The 16,907-nt window shown below is 50.4% G+C and overlaps 1 protein-coding gene across 1 annotated transcript in view; it reads left to right on the top strand.

Annotated features, from left to right (window-relative positions):
• Positions 1 to 16,907, top strand: part of KLHL41 (kelch like family member 41) — an 82,199-nt gene that overhangs the window by 41,491 nt on the left and 23,801 nt on the right. Inside the window, exon 4 of the mRNA XM_085645357.1 lies at positions 3,262 to 3,447. Within this exon, the coding sequence (XP_085501483.1) occupies positions 3,262 to 3,447 (186 nt within the window). The remainder of the gene's footprint in view (positions 1 to 3,261; positions 3,448 to 16,907) is intronic.

Below are 16,907 nucleotides of genomic sequence, written 5' to 3'. Positions count from 1 at the left end.
TTCTCCTTACTCCTTCCACCTTCCATGCTCAATGCAGGAAGAACCAGAAACAAACCACAATGCTCAACCAGCTAAATAGTGCTCTCTCCTAATCTTTGTGTGATGTGATATCTAGTACTATATACAAAAACTTCAACAGGAGGATATTGTAAATATTGCCTCTTGAAAGTGAGACAGCCATACAATAAGGCCATGGCAAGTGCATATTTCTCTTTTTTATTTACCCTTGTTCTGTTCTTAAAAGGGGAAGTTGCTGTTACTTTCCCTGCCCTGGTTATTGCAGCGGAAACGTAAAAATGTCCCATCCTACGTTAGTGAGAACACAGTTGTAAAACCTGGCAAGGCACACTGGGCCATATTATCAAGAACGGCGATAACATTATTGCCGCTTTAGCGGCAGGAAACTGCCGCTTAAGCGGCGATAAGGGGCTTGATAATATGCCCTTGAGAATTCCAATAGAAGCCCAGGTTCTAGTGTGAAGGACATCAAACCTGGGCTTCTATTGGAATTCTCTTGGGCATATTATCAAGCCCCTTATCGCCGTTCTTGATAATATGGCCCTCTGTCTCTCCACCATGCCCCAGCCAAAGTACATGAGAGGAGCGAAGCAGCACTCCTGGAAAAAAACGTGGAGCCCATGCAACAGCATGACAATAGCGGTGACATCCAAGCACCAGACTGCAAATCTGTACGAGTGCTTAATAAAGAAATAAGGACTGTAAACACATTAAATTAATACATGTCAACATACCTGCAAGCAAGAACTGGGCAATCGTCTCCGCAGTATAGTGGTGGATGGTTTATAGGTAAGAGGACAGTCTTGTGTAAGTATGGAAATGGAAGAAATACACCCCTGGTAAATAGGTAATAACTATGGAAATGGAAGAAAGACACTGCATGTAAATAGGTAAAAGTATTCCTTCCTAGATAAATTATATGGGGTACTTCTCTTATGGGACACCTATGTCAGGGCTGGGACAAGGAAGACAGACAAGTAGGTAATGGTGGTGGTGTGGTATTGCTGGTGGTGATATGTTTCCCGTGGTAGTATTGGTGGTGGTATAGGTACTGGTGTTTGTATTGATGGGTGTGGTTTTAGTCCAATTGTTGGTGGTATTGACGGGGAATGTATTCCTGGTGGTATTTATAGTGGTAGTAAGTGTGGAATTGGTGGTTATGATAATGTAGGTGGTATTGGTGGCACTTATATTGGTGGTGGTATTGCATGAATGCGATAAAGAATTTAATGTGACAAAAAATGTAATTGAAAGTACTTTAGATGAATAATAGTGCCTTGAAAATTGTATTGCAAGCACTCAGAGGTGGCAGAATGATACAGCAAATAGCCATTAGCTGTGAGAGAAATACTCCTCTGGGCGGCACCAAAGGTATATATAGGTATATTTTAAAATGTTATAGTGTTGGCAGCAAAAGGTCAGGCAAGCAGCCAAAGATGTCTGTAAACAGATCTAAAGATGGTGAGTGCATTCTATTACAAGAATACATTTTGGCAAGTGTGCATTCTCCATTCTTCTGCAGCAGTTGCTGTGAAATAAAGCCCACTCAGATCCTTCAATTACATTATGTATAGAAGGGCTGCTGCCCCAAAAGGAACCACTACAGTGCTAGTAAATGGATCATCCCATTACAGTTAGATGAAACTGCAATGTGCTCTCTTTTGCAGACAGCCTATTATTTCTTCTTTGGTCTTTCAAGCTGGTAGAGGGCAGTAGAAGGAGTAGGGGTAGTGTTAAGGATGGCGCAAGGTAATTTTTAGGGCTCAGGGTGGTGGGGCTGGGGTCGAGGTTGTTTTTGGTAGGGTGCAGGGTTTTAGGCATCAGGGCAGGGAAAATGGAAAGGGCATTTAAGGGCGGGGTAGGTTTTAGGCCTGAGGGCACGGGGTGAGGTAGGGGAATAGGATCTTAGGGCTTCGGTGGGCTGGGGGGGTCAGTGTAGTGGTAACCTTTACCACGCATAGCCCTTTACCAATCAGGCTTTTACCACAAAATTGCATGGTAAAGACATGCGGGATACAGGCATGCCTGGTAAAGGAATGTGTGGTTTAGATGCATTTGTGGTTAGGATGGCGTTATAGAAGCATGTGTGGTTCAGCCATGCGTGCCTCTGTCAAACAGCCATATGCATGTATTAATTAATTAAAGACAGATCCACAGTTTTTGCCAATGTTGGTTATTTTTTAAGATAGAACCATTTTCAGCGCATGCTGCTTCACATGTCTATGTTATTTCTTACTTATTATTGAAAGAATTTTTCAGTCACGTACATTCTTTAAGCCTTGTACTTCTCAACCCTAGCTACAGCACTTTAAACACGTTTGTGGGCCTGGCTTACACTACATAAATCTCTAACACAGCCGGCTTTAGGGCGGTGAACTTGTGGGGCTGCACTGGGCGTTGACCTGTGAGGTGGGGACTGACCTCAGGGGCGGTGCAGTGTTTATTAATAACTTATGATTTAAAAGCAACTGCTGTAGAGTTCCTTAAGTGTCCAGCTTTCAGGCCAGTGGCATAACACAGGCCCCCGCAGCCACTGCAGTGCGGGGGGGGGCAAGCTCCAGGAGGCCCCCTCTCTGGCCGGAGAGCTCCTGATTGAGTCCAGCTGGAGGGGACCCCTCCACAAACCTTGCAGGGTGTCCCCCTCAAGTTTCGTTATGCCAGTGTTTCAGGCAGCAATAAAAATGTCAAGACAACTCGTGATTAATGGTCCTACTAGAAAGAGAGAGAGAGAGATCGCAGTTTTGTCTAGTGCAGTTTTGACTCAAAGTAGTGCCTACTGCAAGTAAAGATCTGTATTTTATGTGGATAGCTGATGGATTAGTAAAGCCAGTCTTTACCAGTGCTTTACAACAAATCAAATGTATGTAAGAGAGGGACTATGGAGAGACGAGGGGCACTTTTGCCATGTGGTAGTGAGGGAAACCAAGGAGGAGGTCATGGGTGGGGGGCGCCAACAAAGATTGTCACACCAGGCGCCACCAGGGCTAAAGCCGGCCCTGAATCTATAACGTAGCTAACCAGAGACCTATATTGATAAATGTTCAACAAGAAGGCTACATTCTCTACCATGTCCTTAAATGTCATATACTGCTTAATTTGAAGAAATGGTGTGTATTTAAACTACAAATATAACCATACATATAATTAAATATCAAATGATTGCTTGCTTGTTTGATTATCCCTGAAAACCTTTCACTTAGTGACGTGTACGGTTTTGTTTTACCTCCTCTTTTCTCTGCACAGGAAAAGCACTGGCAGGGTATTTGTTTACAGCTCCAAGAAAGGAGGCTGGAAAGACCTCCCGCCCATGAGGACCGCTCGATCGATGTTTGGTGCAACCGTGCACAAAGGCAAGATCTACATCGCCGGGGGCGTTACGGAAGACGGCCTTATCGCCTCAGCGGAAGTGTACGACATCGCCAGCAACAAGTGAGTGAGATCAGAGACTTTTTAAGGCATGGGCAAAGTGGGCTCTGGCCCAGGGCCCCGGCTATTTAGGGGGCCCCAGCTTTTCAGGGGCTCCCCTGATAGAGCCTGCTCTGTTCTGCAGAGAGTCATGCTCTGATGGCTTTGAATAATTCTTAAACAGATTGTTTTAAATACCGTTTTCCTTTAATTTATTTTAAAGTGGGTGACGTGTGAGAGTCTATTACAGACATTTTGCAGAGAAAAGTTGCATTTATGTTTCATTCCTTTAGATCAAAACAGGACCGCACATATTCATATGTCACAGAGATTATTTGCAGTAATATTAGGGAGCTGCTGCTGTGTTACAATATTGAAAAAAATAATTCACTATTCCTAAATATCAGATGTAAACACATTTAGAATTTGGAGCAGTGTGCAATTGCACTGTCAGTGACCAGGTCAAAGAGGACATGAAAGAGCTGAAACTGGATCATAAATTCAAGGCTGTTCTGAACAGGGGCCTCCAAAATACGTTCGATCCTAGGCCCCCAAAATCCTTAAAACGTCCCTGAGTGAGATCTCTTTTTTTATTATCATTTGAGCGAATCTGTGTCAGCTGCACTGGATGGGTTGCAGTCACAACAACATTATATACATTTCCTTGGCAATGCATTTATCAAATGTGCTTTCTTTGTGCAAATGACCTTGACATTTTGACCGAGTGGCTTGTTTTCTGCCAGTATGCAGGAGTTGAGTTTGTAGTTAGTGTACACAAAAAAAAACTCTGCAGCAGCATCAACAATCTAGCGAGAATGAGGTACTCTTGAGGTAAAAAAAAAACATGGGTCATTTTTAGAAGGGCTTTATCTCCGCTTTTTTGGCTTAAAAAGCCAAAAAAGCGGAGATAAAATGATCGCCCTATTTACAAGAGGGTGCTAACATGCATAATCGCATGTTAGCACCTTTTTTCCCAACGCCTCCCTTTGCATCTCTAATGAGATGCAAAGTGGGTGTCACTGGGCGTACTCCGGATAGACTACCTTGCAAATATCGCTGATGTTCACATTGCGACATTTACAAGGCTGCCCCAGCATTTTAGCTAGAATGCAGGACTTACCTATCCCAAACATTGGGGTGGATTATGCTGATACGACCCTGTGGGTCGTATCAGCAAGGTTATCGCTATTTTGCAGGGAACATCGTTGGAAAACCAGCGATGTTCCCTGCAAAACGGCGATAACCTCGCTATCTCTGGAATTTTTATCGCCCTGGAGAAACACGTTGTTAATATTGCGCTACCAGGGCGATAAATTCCAGAGATAGCCTGCGATAACAAAATTATCGCTAAGCTCGGCCAGCGATAATTATCGCTGGCTGTTGATAATATGCCCCCACATTACTTACCTAGAAAAACGCTGGTAGCACTTTTAATCCAGAGACTTACATTCCTGATAGAATGTACTACTAACCTTTCAACAGTGTCTGAAACACTGACTTTGCAGATTACACTAGTGTTGAATTAGAAAACTCTCATCATGTTGATGTCGTTTTTTTCTTTTTTCGCTTTTTTTTCCGCTCGAAATCGACCCGAAAGTACTGGAGCGCTTTACATGAACAACAGTTAAATTATGCATGGCACGGGGAGAATAATGGCCATATTTATGGCCAAGACAGGCAGTGCAATGCAACAAGTTGACAAGCAAAAGGCAGGCAATTGCCGTATTTAAGTCAATATGGCGCATTCCTGCTTTTCCCTTGCCCTGGCGCCCTTTTGGCAGCCCAGCGTTAATGCAGGCAGCCTTGCAGCAAACAGACAGCCTTGCACTTTGGTGCAAGGCTGCCTCCGTTGCATGCAGGATTGTTTTTGTGCAGTAAGGAGAACCTTTCTGCACAGAACAATCCCCTGAGGCTTTTTCCTCTTTGTGTGTGCTGCAGAATGCAGCACACAAAGAAAGAGGAAAAAACAAGGAGAAAGAAAGACATTTCTCCTTGTTGCACCTATGGTGTCCACCTTAACGGAGTCCGTGAGAGACGCAAGTCGAGAACACAAGTCTTCAACTTCATTTCCCCTGATGAAGGGCAACATCTGCCCGCAATGCATTGGGATGACGGATACAATTTGATGTACTTCATCATTACAATTGCGGGTATGCTATTCATATGAAACAACTTATAATTTCTTGAAAGATGAAATTTCTGAATGAAACAAACTTCTTAAAATAAATGATTAAACCAAGGAACTTTTTACATCGGTTGTTGTTAAAAAACTGAAAAATCTAATAACCATCCAATACTCAGTATCCAGCTGTGCATTTAAGGGATGATACCCCCAGGTGGGACGGGGCGCTTTATTCTTTCATTTAGAAACACTTTGGATCAGAAAGTGCTACCTTACTGCACGCTACCTCATTGCGAGTAATTTACTCACCTCGGCCTCAGACCTGGTGAAATCAACTGAGTGTGTGGGCAAATTTCAAAGATTACATTCCCAGATCTGCCACTTCTGGTAAATCTGGGAATGCCTCAAAATCCACAGATGTTGCCTGGGAACACCCATGCAACACCCATGGAAACGCCTCCCTGGCATAGAGTAATGCAATGCCGAGATTTGCTCTGCGTTACATTACTCGAGATTTATGAAGCCACTCAGGGCCATGCAAGGTGGCCTTGCGCAACTTTATATATCTCATTATTAAGTGACGTCGCTCTTGCACCACGTTTCCTGGTGTAAGAGCGGTGCAAAGGGGCTTGTAAACATGCCCCTAAGGGATTTGTCCAGAATCACAGGATGTTGAGCCATCGCCTAACTCAAACCTGGTTCTCCAGTTCCTAAATCAGCAGCTCTGGCTGTAAGGCCACATATTCACAGCCCCCATACCAACATAGGCCCCCCTTACTCAGTTATCTTTACATTGTGAGTCACAGCTGTGGCAATGGTCTTGAAGTACTCTTATGCCTTCTGAAGTCAAATCAGTCTAACTAGGATATGGCTTTCTGCTAGCGAGCCTGTGGCAGAACCAAGCTAGCGCCAAGCCAGTGACTGCCTCACATTTTACATATGCAACATAAGCATTTAGTAACTACAAAGCTGAGCCAGGCAGTAAAGCATTAAGGATGCATAGTTTGTCTCTTCGAGATCAGACTTCTACTCGGTCTCAGTATGGCCTCTCCTAACTGACAGACTTCAATAGACTTTGGTGATTTCTTTTCCAGAACATTAAGCCAGAGCTGATCCTCGTGTGTGGCTTGAGCAAGGTCTGAGCCTTTATTGGTATATCATCCAGTGGCGCCTGGCATTTACGGGGAGGCGGGCAGGTGCACATGTAAAATAAAATGTAAATAAATAAAACATATCCTAACGCAGCATCTTCCTCTCCGGTCCTCTTCTTTCCATAGGAACTGGATGCAGCAACTCCCTTGACCAATCCTGGCACTGCTCTCATGCAGCATGAGAGCAGTACCCTGATTGGAGGGAGCAGCCTCCCTCGCCGCTCCACAGCGCTCTGGAGGTCTGCACTTGCTCTCACCCAGCTGTCTAAAGACAGCTGGGTTAGAGATGTTTAAAGTGTGTTTGTGTGGCTGGCCGTTCCAAGACAGCTGGCCAAAAAGACATGCACATTTTGAACAGTGCACACATAGACAGCCCACCCTCCTCCCTGCTGCTGTCACTCAGTATCGGCCCATCCCCCATTTGGATGCTCTGTTTGGGGGAGGGGATGAAAAATAAAATGGTAATAAATTACCATTTTATTTTTAATCTCTGGGATTTTGGGGGGATTTTAAGTGCGGTGATGCTCCTCCCCTGCTATCATCCTATATATATCCCAAACATATCTAAAACTATCAATGGGGAAAGTGGATTTATCAATGGTAGTTTTATTATTAGTAATGTACAGAAAGGTGGCTTTTATTCCTCCCCACAACTCACTCCCACCCCCACACTCTGCGCAGAAACTCTGCAGTGCTTTTCCTCATTCTCTATTATTGATAGGATTACTGCTCTTCCCGCATTAAACTTGCTGGTTTGACATCAGTCTCATCTACAGTCAGTTTTCTGAAAGAGGCATTGACCCAGGCGTGCCAGAAGTGAAGCTGAGGGCCAAAATGTTGGCGCAGCCCTGATTGTTTTCCTATCTAAGTTGCTGCTGGTAATTAAGCAAGCGGTCATGCTGGTGAAAGAGAAGAAATCAGTATTGAAATGAAATACCAGGATTTGTAAAGCGCACAGCTACCTCCGGAGAGGTGTCCCGGCGCTGGGGGGCCTCGGGAAGTTTAAGCAAGCTATTGCCCAGAGTCACATGGTGCTGGGCTAACCTGCCTCTGGGGGCCCTTGGGAATATTAAGCAAGCTATTGCCCAGAGTCACATGGTGCTGGGCTAACCTGCCTCTGGGGGCCCTCGGGAATATTAAGCAAGCTATTGCCCAGAGTCACATGGTGCTGGGCTAACCTGCCTCTGGGGGCCCTCGGGAGGATTAAGCAAGCTATTGCTCAGAGTCACATGGTTCTGGGCTAACCTGCCGCCGGTGCTGGGGATCGAACAGTGAACCGCGTGGTCCAGAGTCAGGCACCCTGGCCGCTGCAGCACACCTCTTCCACATTTGATGCCACTTAGTGGTGTTGTACCTTTGCCTGGACCACAAACTAACAGGTCTGGCCTGCTTTCTATTAGGAAAGCACGTGTTGGGTCCTACAATCTGTGCGGGTCGTAGGGCTGCCCTCCCCTTGTTACCACTCACAGCCCTACATGCAGACAGGAATGCAAAGAGCACATAGCTGTCTTTAGGCCTCTCACCAGCCACCTTGTGAAAGCTCAGAAGAGTGAAATCAGTAACACAGAAACCATAGGGATATCCGCAGGGCTTTAAGTGGGATGAAAAACCTGGGGGGGCCTCTCAAAGGGGCGTGGTCAATGTAATTAAGGGCTTGGCTTAAAGACACGTAAGCTAAAAATCTGTGTTTAGCACAAGTTTGCTGCCCCACTTGTATTTTACTCTTTCTGTCACTGCATCCAGATATATGATACAACAAGTAACATCATACCTACAAGTCACTAATATTGACTTTGTCATTGGTTGCTAGTTGCATAAGATAACTAAGCAGCAACTATGGCTTGTTGTATATAATATTGAAAAAAACTTCCACTTAAAGCCCTGGTGACACCACGACAATGTTGCTGCTCCTGAGTTTCAAAAAGAGAAGGGAAATCCAGAGTGAAAATGACTATCTTTATAGGATTTCCCTTCCTCTACAACGCTCACCACGCGCACATTGATGTGCCTGCTGTCACAGCCAGGGCACAAAACAGAGCCCGATAGAGACCCGTTTCGTGGCCCCTTAAAAAAACTGCCGGTGCTCAGACCCTGTGAGACCCGGCCCACTTAAAGCCCTGGATATCCGTCAGGATTCAGTTTGCTCCAGATCACAAAGCACGCTTGTTTATGAATGGGACCAGGTGTGGGCAGATTGGGTGAAGGTGGGGGTCGCGAATTTAGCTAAACTTTCGTTTTGTACACTGAAATGAACCTTTCAATGTACAAAAAGTGTGTTCGTTTTATACGGCCATTCTCAAAACTTTTCAAAACTTTTTGTTTTTCTGAAACACAAAGGTTTGTTTCAGAAAAACAAATAACCAATGACCCTCCCACCCTTGGAAGTTTTCGCCTGTATTGTGCGGCCCATTATTTATTTATTTTGTATCGAAGCCTGACGCGACGAACAGTACGAAAAATAAATTTTACGGCCCCCCGTAAAGAGGGCAATGCTGTAATGTCCAACCTCCCAAAAAAACCTGTATTGGCCAGGCATAGACATGATAGATAGCGCAGTACTATGTTCTGGAACAGCAATACTTTGGGTTCATTTTGAGTTGTGCAGACTGGTAATTTCACAAGTTTTCTTTGGAGTTATCACCCCGCATCATAACAAATGTCACTGGATGCAGAGTTCCACCCAACAAAATCGCCTTTGCAACTCCTCACATTGTCCATTGCTAGCAGCAGGTGGAATATGGAATTTCAGAACAAACATGCAGTAAATGGCACGTGGATTCCGGGTTTTGACTGTTAGTCCCCATTTCAGGACTCAAATAGGGGCATATTATCAAGGACGGCGTTAAAATTATCGCCGCTTTAAAAGCGGCGATAGTGGGCTTGATAATATGCCGCAGAGAAAGAGCCCGGGCCGGGTAGGCGAAGCCGGACCCGATAGGGGCCCGGGCAAAACGCCGTCCGGGGGCGGCGCCCCTCCCCCGGCCAACCCCCACAGGAATGTAAATTAAGGGCTAGGCCGACGGGTGCCAGGATTGGCCCCGAAGGCGGGAGCGAGCCCCCCCCCAATCAGGGGTCGCGCTCGTGGGCCAGGGGGGGGAATAAAAGGGGGGTCACCAGGGCAGGTCTCCACAATTCCCCCCCCGGGCTAAGGGCGAGCAAGGAAGAAATCGGCGCGGGATCACCGGAGGAACCGGCGGCGGCAGCGGTGACCGGATTTTGGCGCCGAAAAAATTCCGAGGACGCAGACGGCGGAGTACCCAGCGGAGGAGCAGCCACGCTTCAGCAGAGGTCACGAGCCTTGCTGAGTCTCCGACCAGGTATCCTCGGCGGCGGGAAGGCGGAGGGGAGGCAGGCAGCGGGAAAGGCAGCCAGCACTAAAGGACCCCCGGGGACGGCGAATATCAGGGCAAACACCTACCTCGCAGCAACTCTCGCCAGCGCGCCTCTCCCCGGGACACCAACAGCGAGCTGCCCGGCTTCACCGCAACGCGGGCAGCCTCTCTCCAGCACGCCTCGCTCCAGCACGCTTCCGCCTTAGTCAATTTCACCGGCGGAGGGGAGGGAGTTGGAGAGGGGCGCGCCCCCTTAAAGGGACAGTACACGTCCTTGGAGCAAGTTGCAGCGGCAATAAAGGAGAAACCGGGAAAGAGGATGGCAAGCAGGAAAGGGGCGACAGGAAGGAAGAGGCAGCCCCCAGCCCGCTTCAGGGAACCACAGGAGCAGCCAGCCATGAGGACAGCAGACACAAGGAAACGCAAGGAGGACGACATGGACGAGGATTTGTTGGACATGCTGGAACAGGCAAGGGCACTGGTGGCACTGAAGGGCAGGAGCTGGATGGAGCAGCAGATCAAAGAAGCCCCCTCTGGGAAAGGGAGGCGACGGAGCCAGGTGCCCTCGCCGCCACCAAAGAGAGCAAAGACAGGGGGGGCTGTAGCCAACACGGCGCCCCCCCACAAAAACAAAACACGGGCAAACAAAGAGGGAACCTCGTCGCAAGCATCCAGGAGGAAGACCCAACCACCAGCGGTGCAGGTGGACAGCTCGGACTCGGACGAGAGCAGCGAGGGCGAGGGGTTTGTGGCCAACACGGCGGCCCCGCCAGAAGGACCCACGCAGAGCACCCTGGGTAAGCATGGACTACCACGCAGCGCTCGGGTGCAGCCGGGGGGGCTAGGGCCACAAAACAGAAAGGGGCCACAAGTGGAGGCAGGTAACACGCACAGCGCGACGGGAGGGGGGCCATGGCAGACACCATCGCCCTGGCAAGCAGGCGCAGGCCTGGAGGCCTGGCCGGGGGGAGCAATGCAACCTCCACCCTGGGTACCCTGGTGGCAATGGCCAGGAAGTGGGGTGCCATTCCCAGGGAATACACCTTGGAACGCAGGGGGGCCAGCAAGGAGCCTGGCGGCGGACAAAGCGGCCAAGCAAGGGCCACAAGCAGCCGGGGGGGCGGATGAGGAGCCCACAGGGGGTAGCCAGGGAGAGGGGGCGGAGGCAGTGCAAGCACGACAGGAGCACGCTGAGGCCAGGTCAGGGGAGGGCGCAGCCACAGCCGGGGTCGGCGAGGGCAAGCCGGCAAGCGAGTATATACGCCCATCCCCAAGCGACCCTCCCACGACAACAAGGTTGCTGGGTCTGGCAAACCTCATCCCACTCACGGTGAAGGAGAGAATCTGGAGGAAGGAATTTATAGACATATTTTCCCTGCTAGAGGTAAGGCAGGCGGGCCTGGATCTAACCACACAGGACAGGAAAGATGAGGACAGGAGGGGCCCCAGGAAACCCAGGGTGGAAAGAAGCATAGAGAACTGGTTGAAAGCCTTTAGGACATTAGCGTGCGTATTTATTGAGAAATTTCCAGAGTGCGCAGCTGCACTGATCCTATACGAACAGAAGGTGCACGAGGCGCAGCAGCAGTTCCAGGGGAATGCATGGCTACAATATGACGAGGGCTTCAGGGAAAAAATGCAGGTATGGCCAACGATAGGCTGGGACTGCCAGGACATGGAGGGCTATTCCAAACACATGGTGGCGGCCAGAGAAGGAGTGGGGGTGAAGGAGGCTAATTTTCGTCCCTACGGGAGTAAGGGCAAATTTGAAGGGTATGGGAAGGACCACAAGGGAAGGGGACAAACAGCCACGAAATCCAACAAAACATGCTGGAAGTTTGACAAGGACGAGTGCAAGTGGGGGGCCGCATGCAAATTCAAGCATGAGTGCGGGTCTTGCGGGGGGAACCACCCTGCAGTACGATGCCGGCGTCACGCAGGGCAGGCAGCAGAAAAAACAAAAGCTGACCCAAAGAAATAGAAGTGAGGCGCAGGCCCCAACGGGGACGGCCGGGGGGGAAGGGGGCGGGGGACAGGCGCTCCCCACACCCATAAGAGCAGGTAGGCTATTGCAACTACTAAACAGGTACCACAAACACTCAGACAGGAAACTATTGGCGGAAGGGTTTACACAAGGTTTCCCCATCCCATATTGCGGCCCGAAGGGGGCGCGGGAGAGCACTAATTTGAAATCGGTCAAAGACGCCCCTGAGGTAGCAAAACAGAAGGTGGAAAAGGAGGTGGGGCTGGGCCGGGTGGCAGGCCCTTTCCCCACTCCGCCACTGGAGGACATGATAATATCCCCGCTGGGTATAGTCCCCAAGAAGGAGCCAGGCAAATTCCGCTTGATTCACCATCTATCATACCCAGAGGGGGAGTCGGTCAATGACTGGTTGGATCAGGGAGCATGCTCGGTGGCCTATGCCTCGGTCGACGATGCTGTGGACCTGGTTAGACAGGAAGGGGCGGGGGCCCTCATGGCCAAGTCTGATATAGAGTCTGCGTTTAGGCTACTACCGGTGCACCCAGACAGCTATCACTTGTTGGGCTTTAGACTGGATGGGGGTTACTACTACGATAAGTGCCTCCCCATGGGCTGCGCAATCTCATGTTCACATTTTGAGGCTTTTAGCAGTTTCTTAGAGTGGGAACTGGGGCAGCGGACACCAAGTGGAGGGCGGGTCCACTACCTGGACGATTTTCTGTTCGTGGGTAGGGCAGGCACAGAGGATTGCACCAACCTCCTCGCTAGTTTCAGGGCACTGACGCAGGAGCTCGGGATCCCGCTAGCCCACGAGAAAACCGAGGGCCCCACAACAAAACTGACATTCCTGGGGATAGAGCTAGACTCAGTGGCAGGGACATGCAAGCTGCCACCTGACAAGATAGCGGACATGCTCAACGATATACGTAGGTTGAGGCAGCAGAAGAAGGCGACCCTGGGAGAGCTACAGCAGCTACTGGGGAAACTGAACTTTGCCACAAGAGTAATCCCCGCAGGACGCGCCTTTGCCCGGCGGATAGCGTGGCTCACGAGGGGTCTGGCACAAAAACACCACAGGGTTCGCATTACGCAGGGAGTAAGGGACGACTTGGTCCAATGGGAGAGTTTTCTAACAGAGTTCGATGGCACCCTGATCTGGCGGGCCCCCTGGGCTCTGGCCTGTGAAGTGGAACTCTACACTGACGCAGCAGGGGGTTACGGCTTCGGGGCCCTGCTGGGGACGGCGTGGTCGGCAGGGGCTTGGCCGGAGGCATGGCGCACAGCAGGGTTAACCTCAAACATATCTCTACTAGAACTGTTTCCAATCGTAGTAGCCTTCCACATCTGGGCCCCCCAACTAGCGAATAGACAGATCACTTTGTGGTCAGACAACCACGCAGTGGTGCAGGCGATCAATACAGGAACAGCGCGTTGCCCAGCAGTGGCGGCCTTGCTGAGAAAGTTAGTGGGCTGCCAGTTGAGAGGGAACATTGCAGTAAGGGCCAGGCACATTCCGGGCGTGGAAAACTTAGTGGCGGATGCTATTTCTCGTTTCCAGTGGGACAGATTCAGGAAGCTAGCTCCGGGCGCAGACATGCAGATGACCCCGATGCCGGAGGAAGCGTGGGCATGGGTGGAAGCGGTTTGAGATGGCTGCTGGAGAATGCACTGGCCCCAAAGACCAACAGCCGGTACCGGAAATGCTGGGAAACGTTCAGGGCTAAAGCTGGCCTGCGGAAGGGGCAATTGGCCGCAAAAAGGGACATCCTGGAGTTCATCGAGTGGGCTTTCCAGGAAGGGAAATCAAAATCTTGGGCACAAGCACATTTAAGTGCAGTAGCTTACTACACGAAATTGGCAGGGCAGGCCGATCAAACAGGGGCATTTGAATGCCGCATGGCCATGAAAGGGTGGGGTAGGTTGCAGCAGGCACCGGAGGATGCAAGGCGCCCCATCCATTTCAGATTACTGCAGGCAATGCTGGGGGCCCTGGACGGGATATGCTCCTCGAGGTGTGAAGTTAAGCTGTTCCGGGCGGCATTTGCAGTAGCTTTCTTCGGGGCATATAGGGTCAGCGAGGTGGTAGCCCCCTCAGTGGTAGAGGCTGGAGCAGCATGCATACAGAGAGAAGGGGTGGTCATGCAGGAGGAGCACATGGACATACTACTAAGGAGGTCCAAGACGGACCAGACAGGCAAGGGAGCATGGACCAGACTGCGCTGCACGGACAATGAAGACCATTGCCCGGTATGTTTGCTAAAGAGGCACCTAGAGAGCGTGCAGGGGAGGACGGGGCCGCTATTTCAGCACAGAGATGGATCTTTCCTCAGCCGCTTTCAGTTTATAGCGGCAATGAGGAAGGCATTGGAAGCGTTGGGCCTCCCCGCTCGGGAATATGGGTCACACTCCTTCAGGATCGGGGCGGCAACGACGGCGGCAGGGCTGGGCATGGGGGGGGGCGCTATTAAGGGGATAGGGCGGTGGGCATCCGGCGCGTACAAGCGGTACATTCGCCCAGCAGCATTCTAAGCCCCCCCCTCCCCCCCCCCCCCCCCCACCTTTCCCCTCTCTCCTAGGCGCGGATGCTGCACGCAAGAAGGTGTGGATCGTGGGGCACTCGTACGTTACGCGGGCACAGCGGTGGGCAGCGGCTAGACGGGACTTTGGCGGTATCTGGCTGCGGGACACCGACATAGAATGGTGGGGGCGCCCCGGGATGAGATGGGGAGAGCTGTTGTCCATGGCGCAGGAGGCGCAACGGCGGGGCAGCAAGCCAGACGCAGTGGTGGTCCACTTGGGCGGGAATGACTTGGCAACAATGGGGCGAAAGGCACTCCTGGAAGACATGCGGAAGGGCCTCACAGCATTAGCAAGAATGACACGCCCCGCGGACATAATTTTTTCAGAAATCATCGTGCGGAGCACCTGGCGGGGGGCGATTGACCTGGGGGCCGTGGAAAAGTCTAGGAAAAAACTTAATATCACCATGGCAAAAGTATGTAAGGCAAATGGTTGGGGCTTCGTGCGGCATGGGTTCATAAACTTAAGATCCCCGGGGTATCACAGCGGAGACGGAGTTCACCTCACGGGAGTGGGTATGGATATGTTCCTGCTGAACATCGTGGGGGTTCTGGAACAGAGGGGTTTCCTATGACAGTCGGGGGTAGGAGTCGGCGAGGGGGGAGCTCCCTCTGATCGAAAAACCATAGGGAGCGTGGCGGAGCTAGGCAGACTAAGTTAACAAAAGAAAGGGGAGAACCCAGTAGAAGATAGATGAGAGGCTCTCGCAATGCCTTGGGGATGCCGCACGGCAGGGGCACTGAGGGAGCCAAAAGGGCGGCACGCCGCCAACAAGGATTAGAGACAATACTCTCCCCATGACCCTTGGGATGCCTCACGGCAGGGGCTCAGAGGGAGACAAAAAACAAAGGACCCAGTCACAAGAAGTTAAAGTAGATACACAAGAAAGGCCCTTGGGATGCCAGCCGGCAGGGGCCTCGGGGAGAAGGGAGGGCCCCTGTAAGGTCACAGGGCGAGCGGGACGGCACTTGCGGCCCGGACAGGTCCAAACGGAGACCCGCCCAATCGGTAGCAAGCTGAAGCCTAAACCCGGAAGCAGAAAGGGTTCCCTCCCCTCCCAGTTGATTGATAGAGCTGGGGCAAGATTAACCATGCATTATGTACATGACCATGAACAATGCATTACGATTGTATAAAGTTTTTGTGATATGAATAAACTGCGACCTTTTCAGGCACCCAACAGAAGTTGTCAGTGGTGATTTGAGGTAGCAGAGCATAACAGGTTGGAAGAGGGGGGGAAGCAGGGAGGGGAGATCCGACCCCTGGATGGGGTTTTCATAAAGAAGCCCATGTTCTATTCTCTGTGGCATATTATCAAGCCCATTATCGCCGCTTTAGCGGCAATAATTTTAACGCCGTCCTTGATAATATGCCCCTTGGTTTGTACATGGAATGGTAATGCTAGCCGGTAATAGTAACACCAAGTCCGATTTTACCGCCTCATTTTATCAGCCAACTTGTTATGGGGCTCTTACTGTTCAGGACGTAAAACAACAAGTAAGAGTTTCTCATGAAGCGGATACGTTTTACTCCTTCCTGCATCTTCCGTTTGTTTTTTATGCAATAAGTGCATGAAGAACTTTATGAATGGCTTCAGAAGATGTACGTGCTACAATAACCAAGTGAAGTTGAAAATGGGTATGGGCTCGCACTCCAATCACACCTCAGGCCGCAGGCTGCAGGCTTGCCTGGACGCATTTTAAATTAAGCTTGTGGGGGGCATTCTTGTTTGTAAATTAGACACTGCCTGAGGACTTTTAATACTTTTGTAGAACTGTATTGCGCTATTTGCACATTCTTTACCTCACTTGCTGTACTTCCTGCACCCCGCCGTGCACCCCGGTCCACAGCGGTCCATACCGTTTGAGTGGAGGGTGTAGGCGGTTCCTTTGCTCCTCTCCCGGCTGGCAAGGGGCGGAGACAGGGTGGTTAGCGCTCTATTGAGCCAACCCTATTTAAACAGCATGTCCGGTCCTCCGCGCAGTGGAAGCGTGCAGCGGGTGCGCCGTTGGCGCGCCAAAGGCAAGCCCGTCGGCGCCCGTCCGCGCTAAGTCTGCGCCAGGTGCCGGGGATGCGGATAGTTTTCCGCTGCGATCCACTGTCCGGACAAAGTACTCAAAGGAGGAACTTTTGAAACTGCGTTTGGCTAGTTTACAGCCCTGTAAGCAGGTTTTTTACCCCAAAACCCTCTCTAGAATGGGGCCCTCTTCATGTAGAAAGTGCGATTTTGGCATTATAGGGGAGGGGGTAAAGTGTTTGCTTACTATCAAAAACATAGTTACCCCTGTGGAAACTGGGAAGCCGCTGCAGGGTTT

This window comes from Triturus cristatus, chromosome 3_1 (genome assembly GCF_964204655.1).
Source record: "Triturus cristatus chromosome 3_1, aTriCri1.1, whole genome shotgun sequence".
Classification (NCBI taxonomy): domain Eukaryota; kingdom Metazoa; phylum Chordata; class Amphibia; order Caudata; family Salamandridae; genus Triturus; species Triturus cristatus.
The sequence above is the reverse complement of the archived record's forward strand: the minus strand, read 5'-3'. Positions and strand labels throughout refer to the sequence as shown.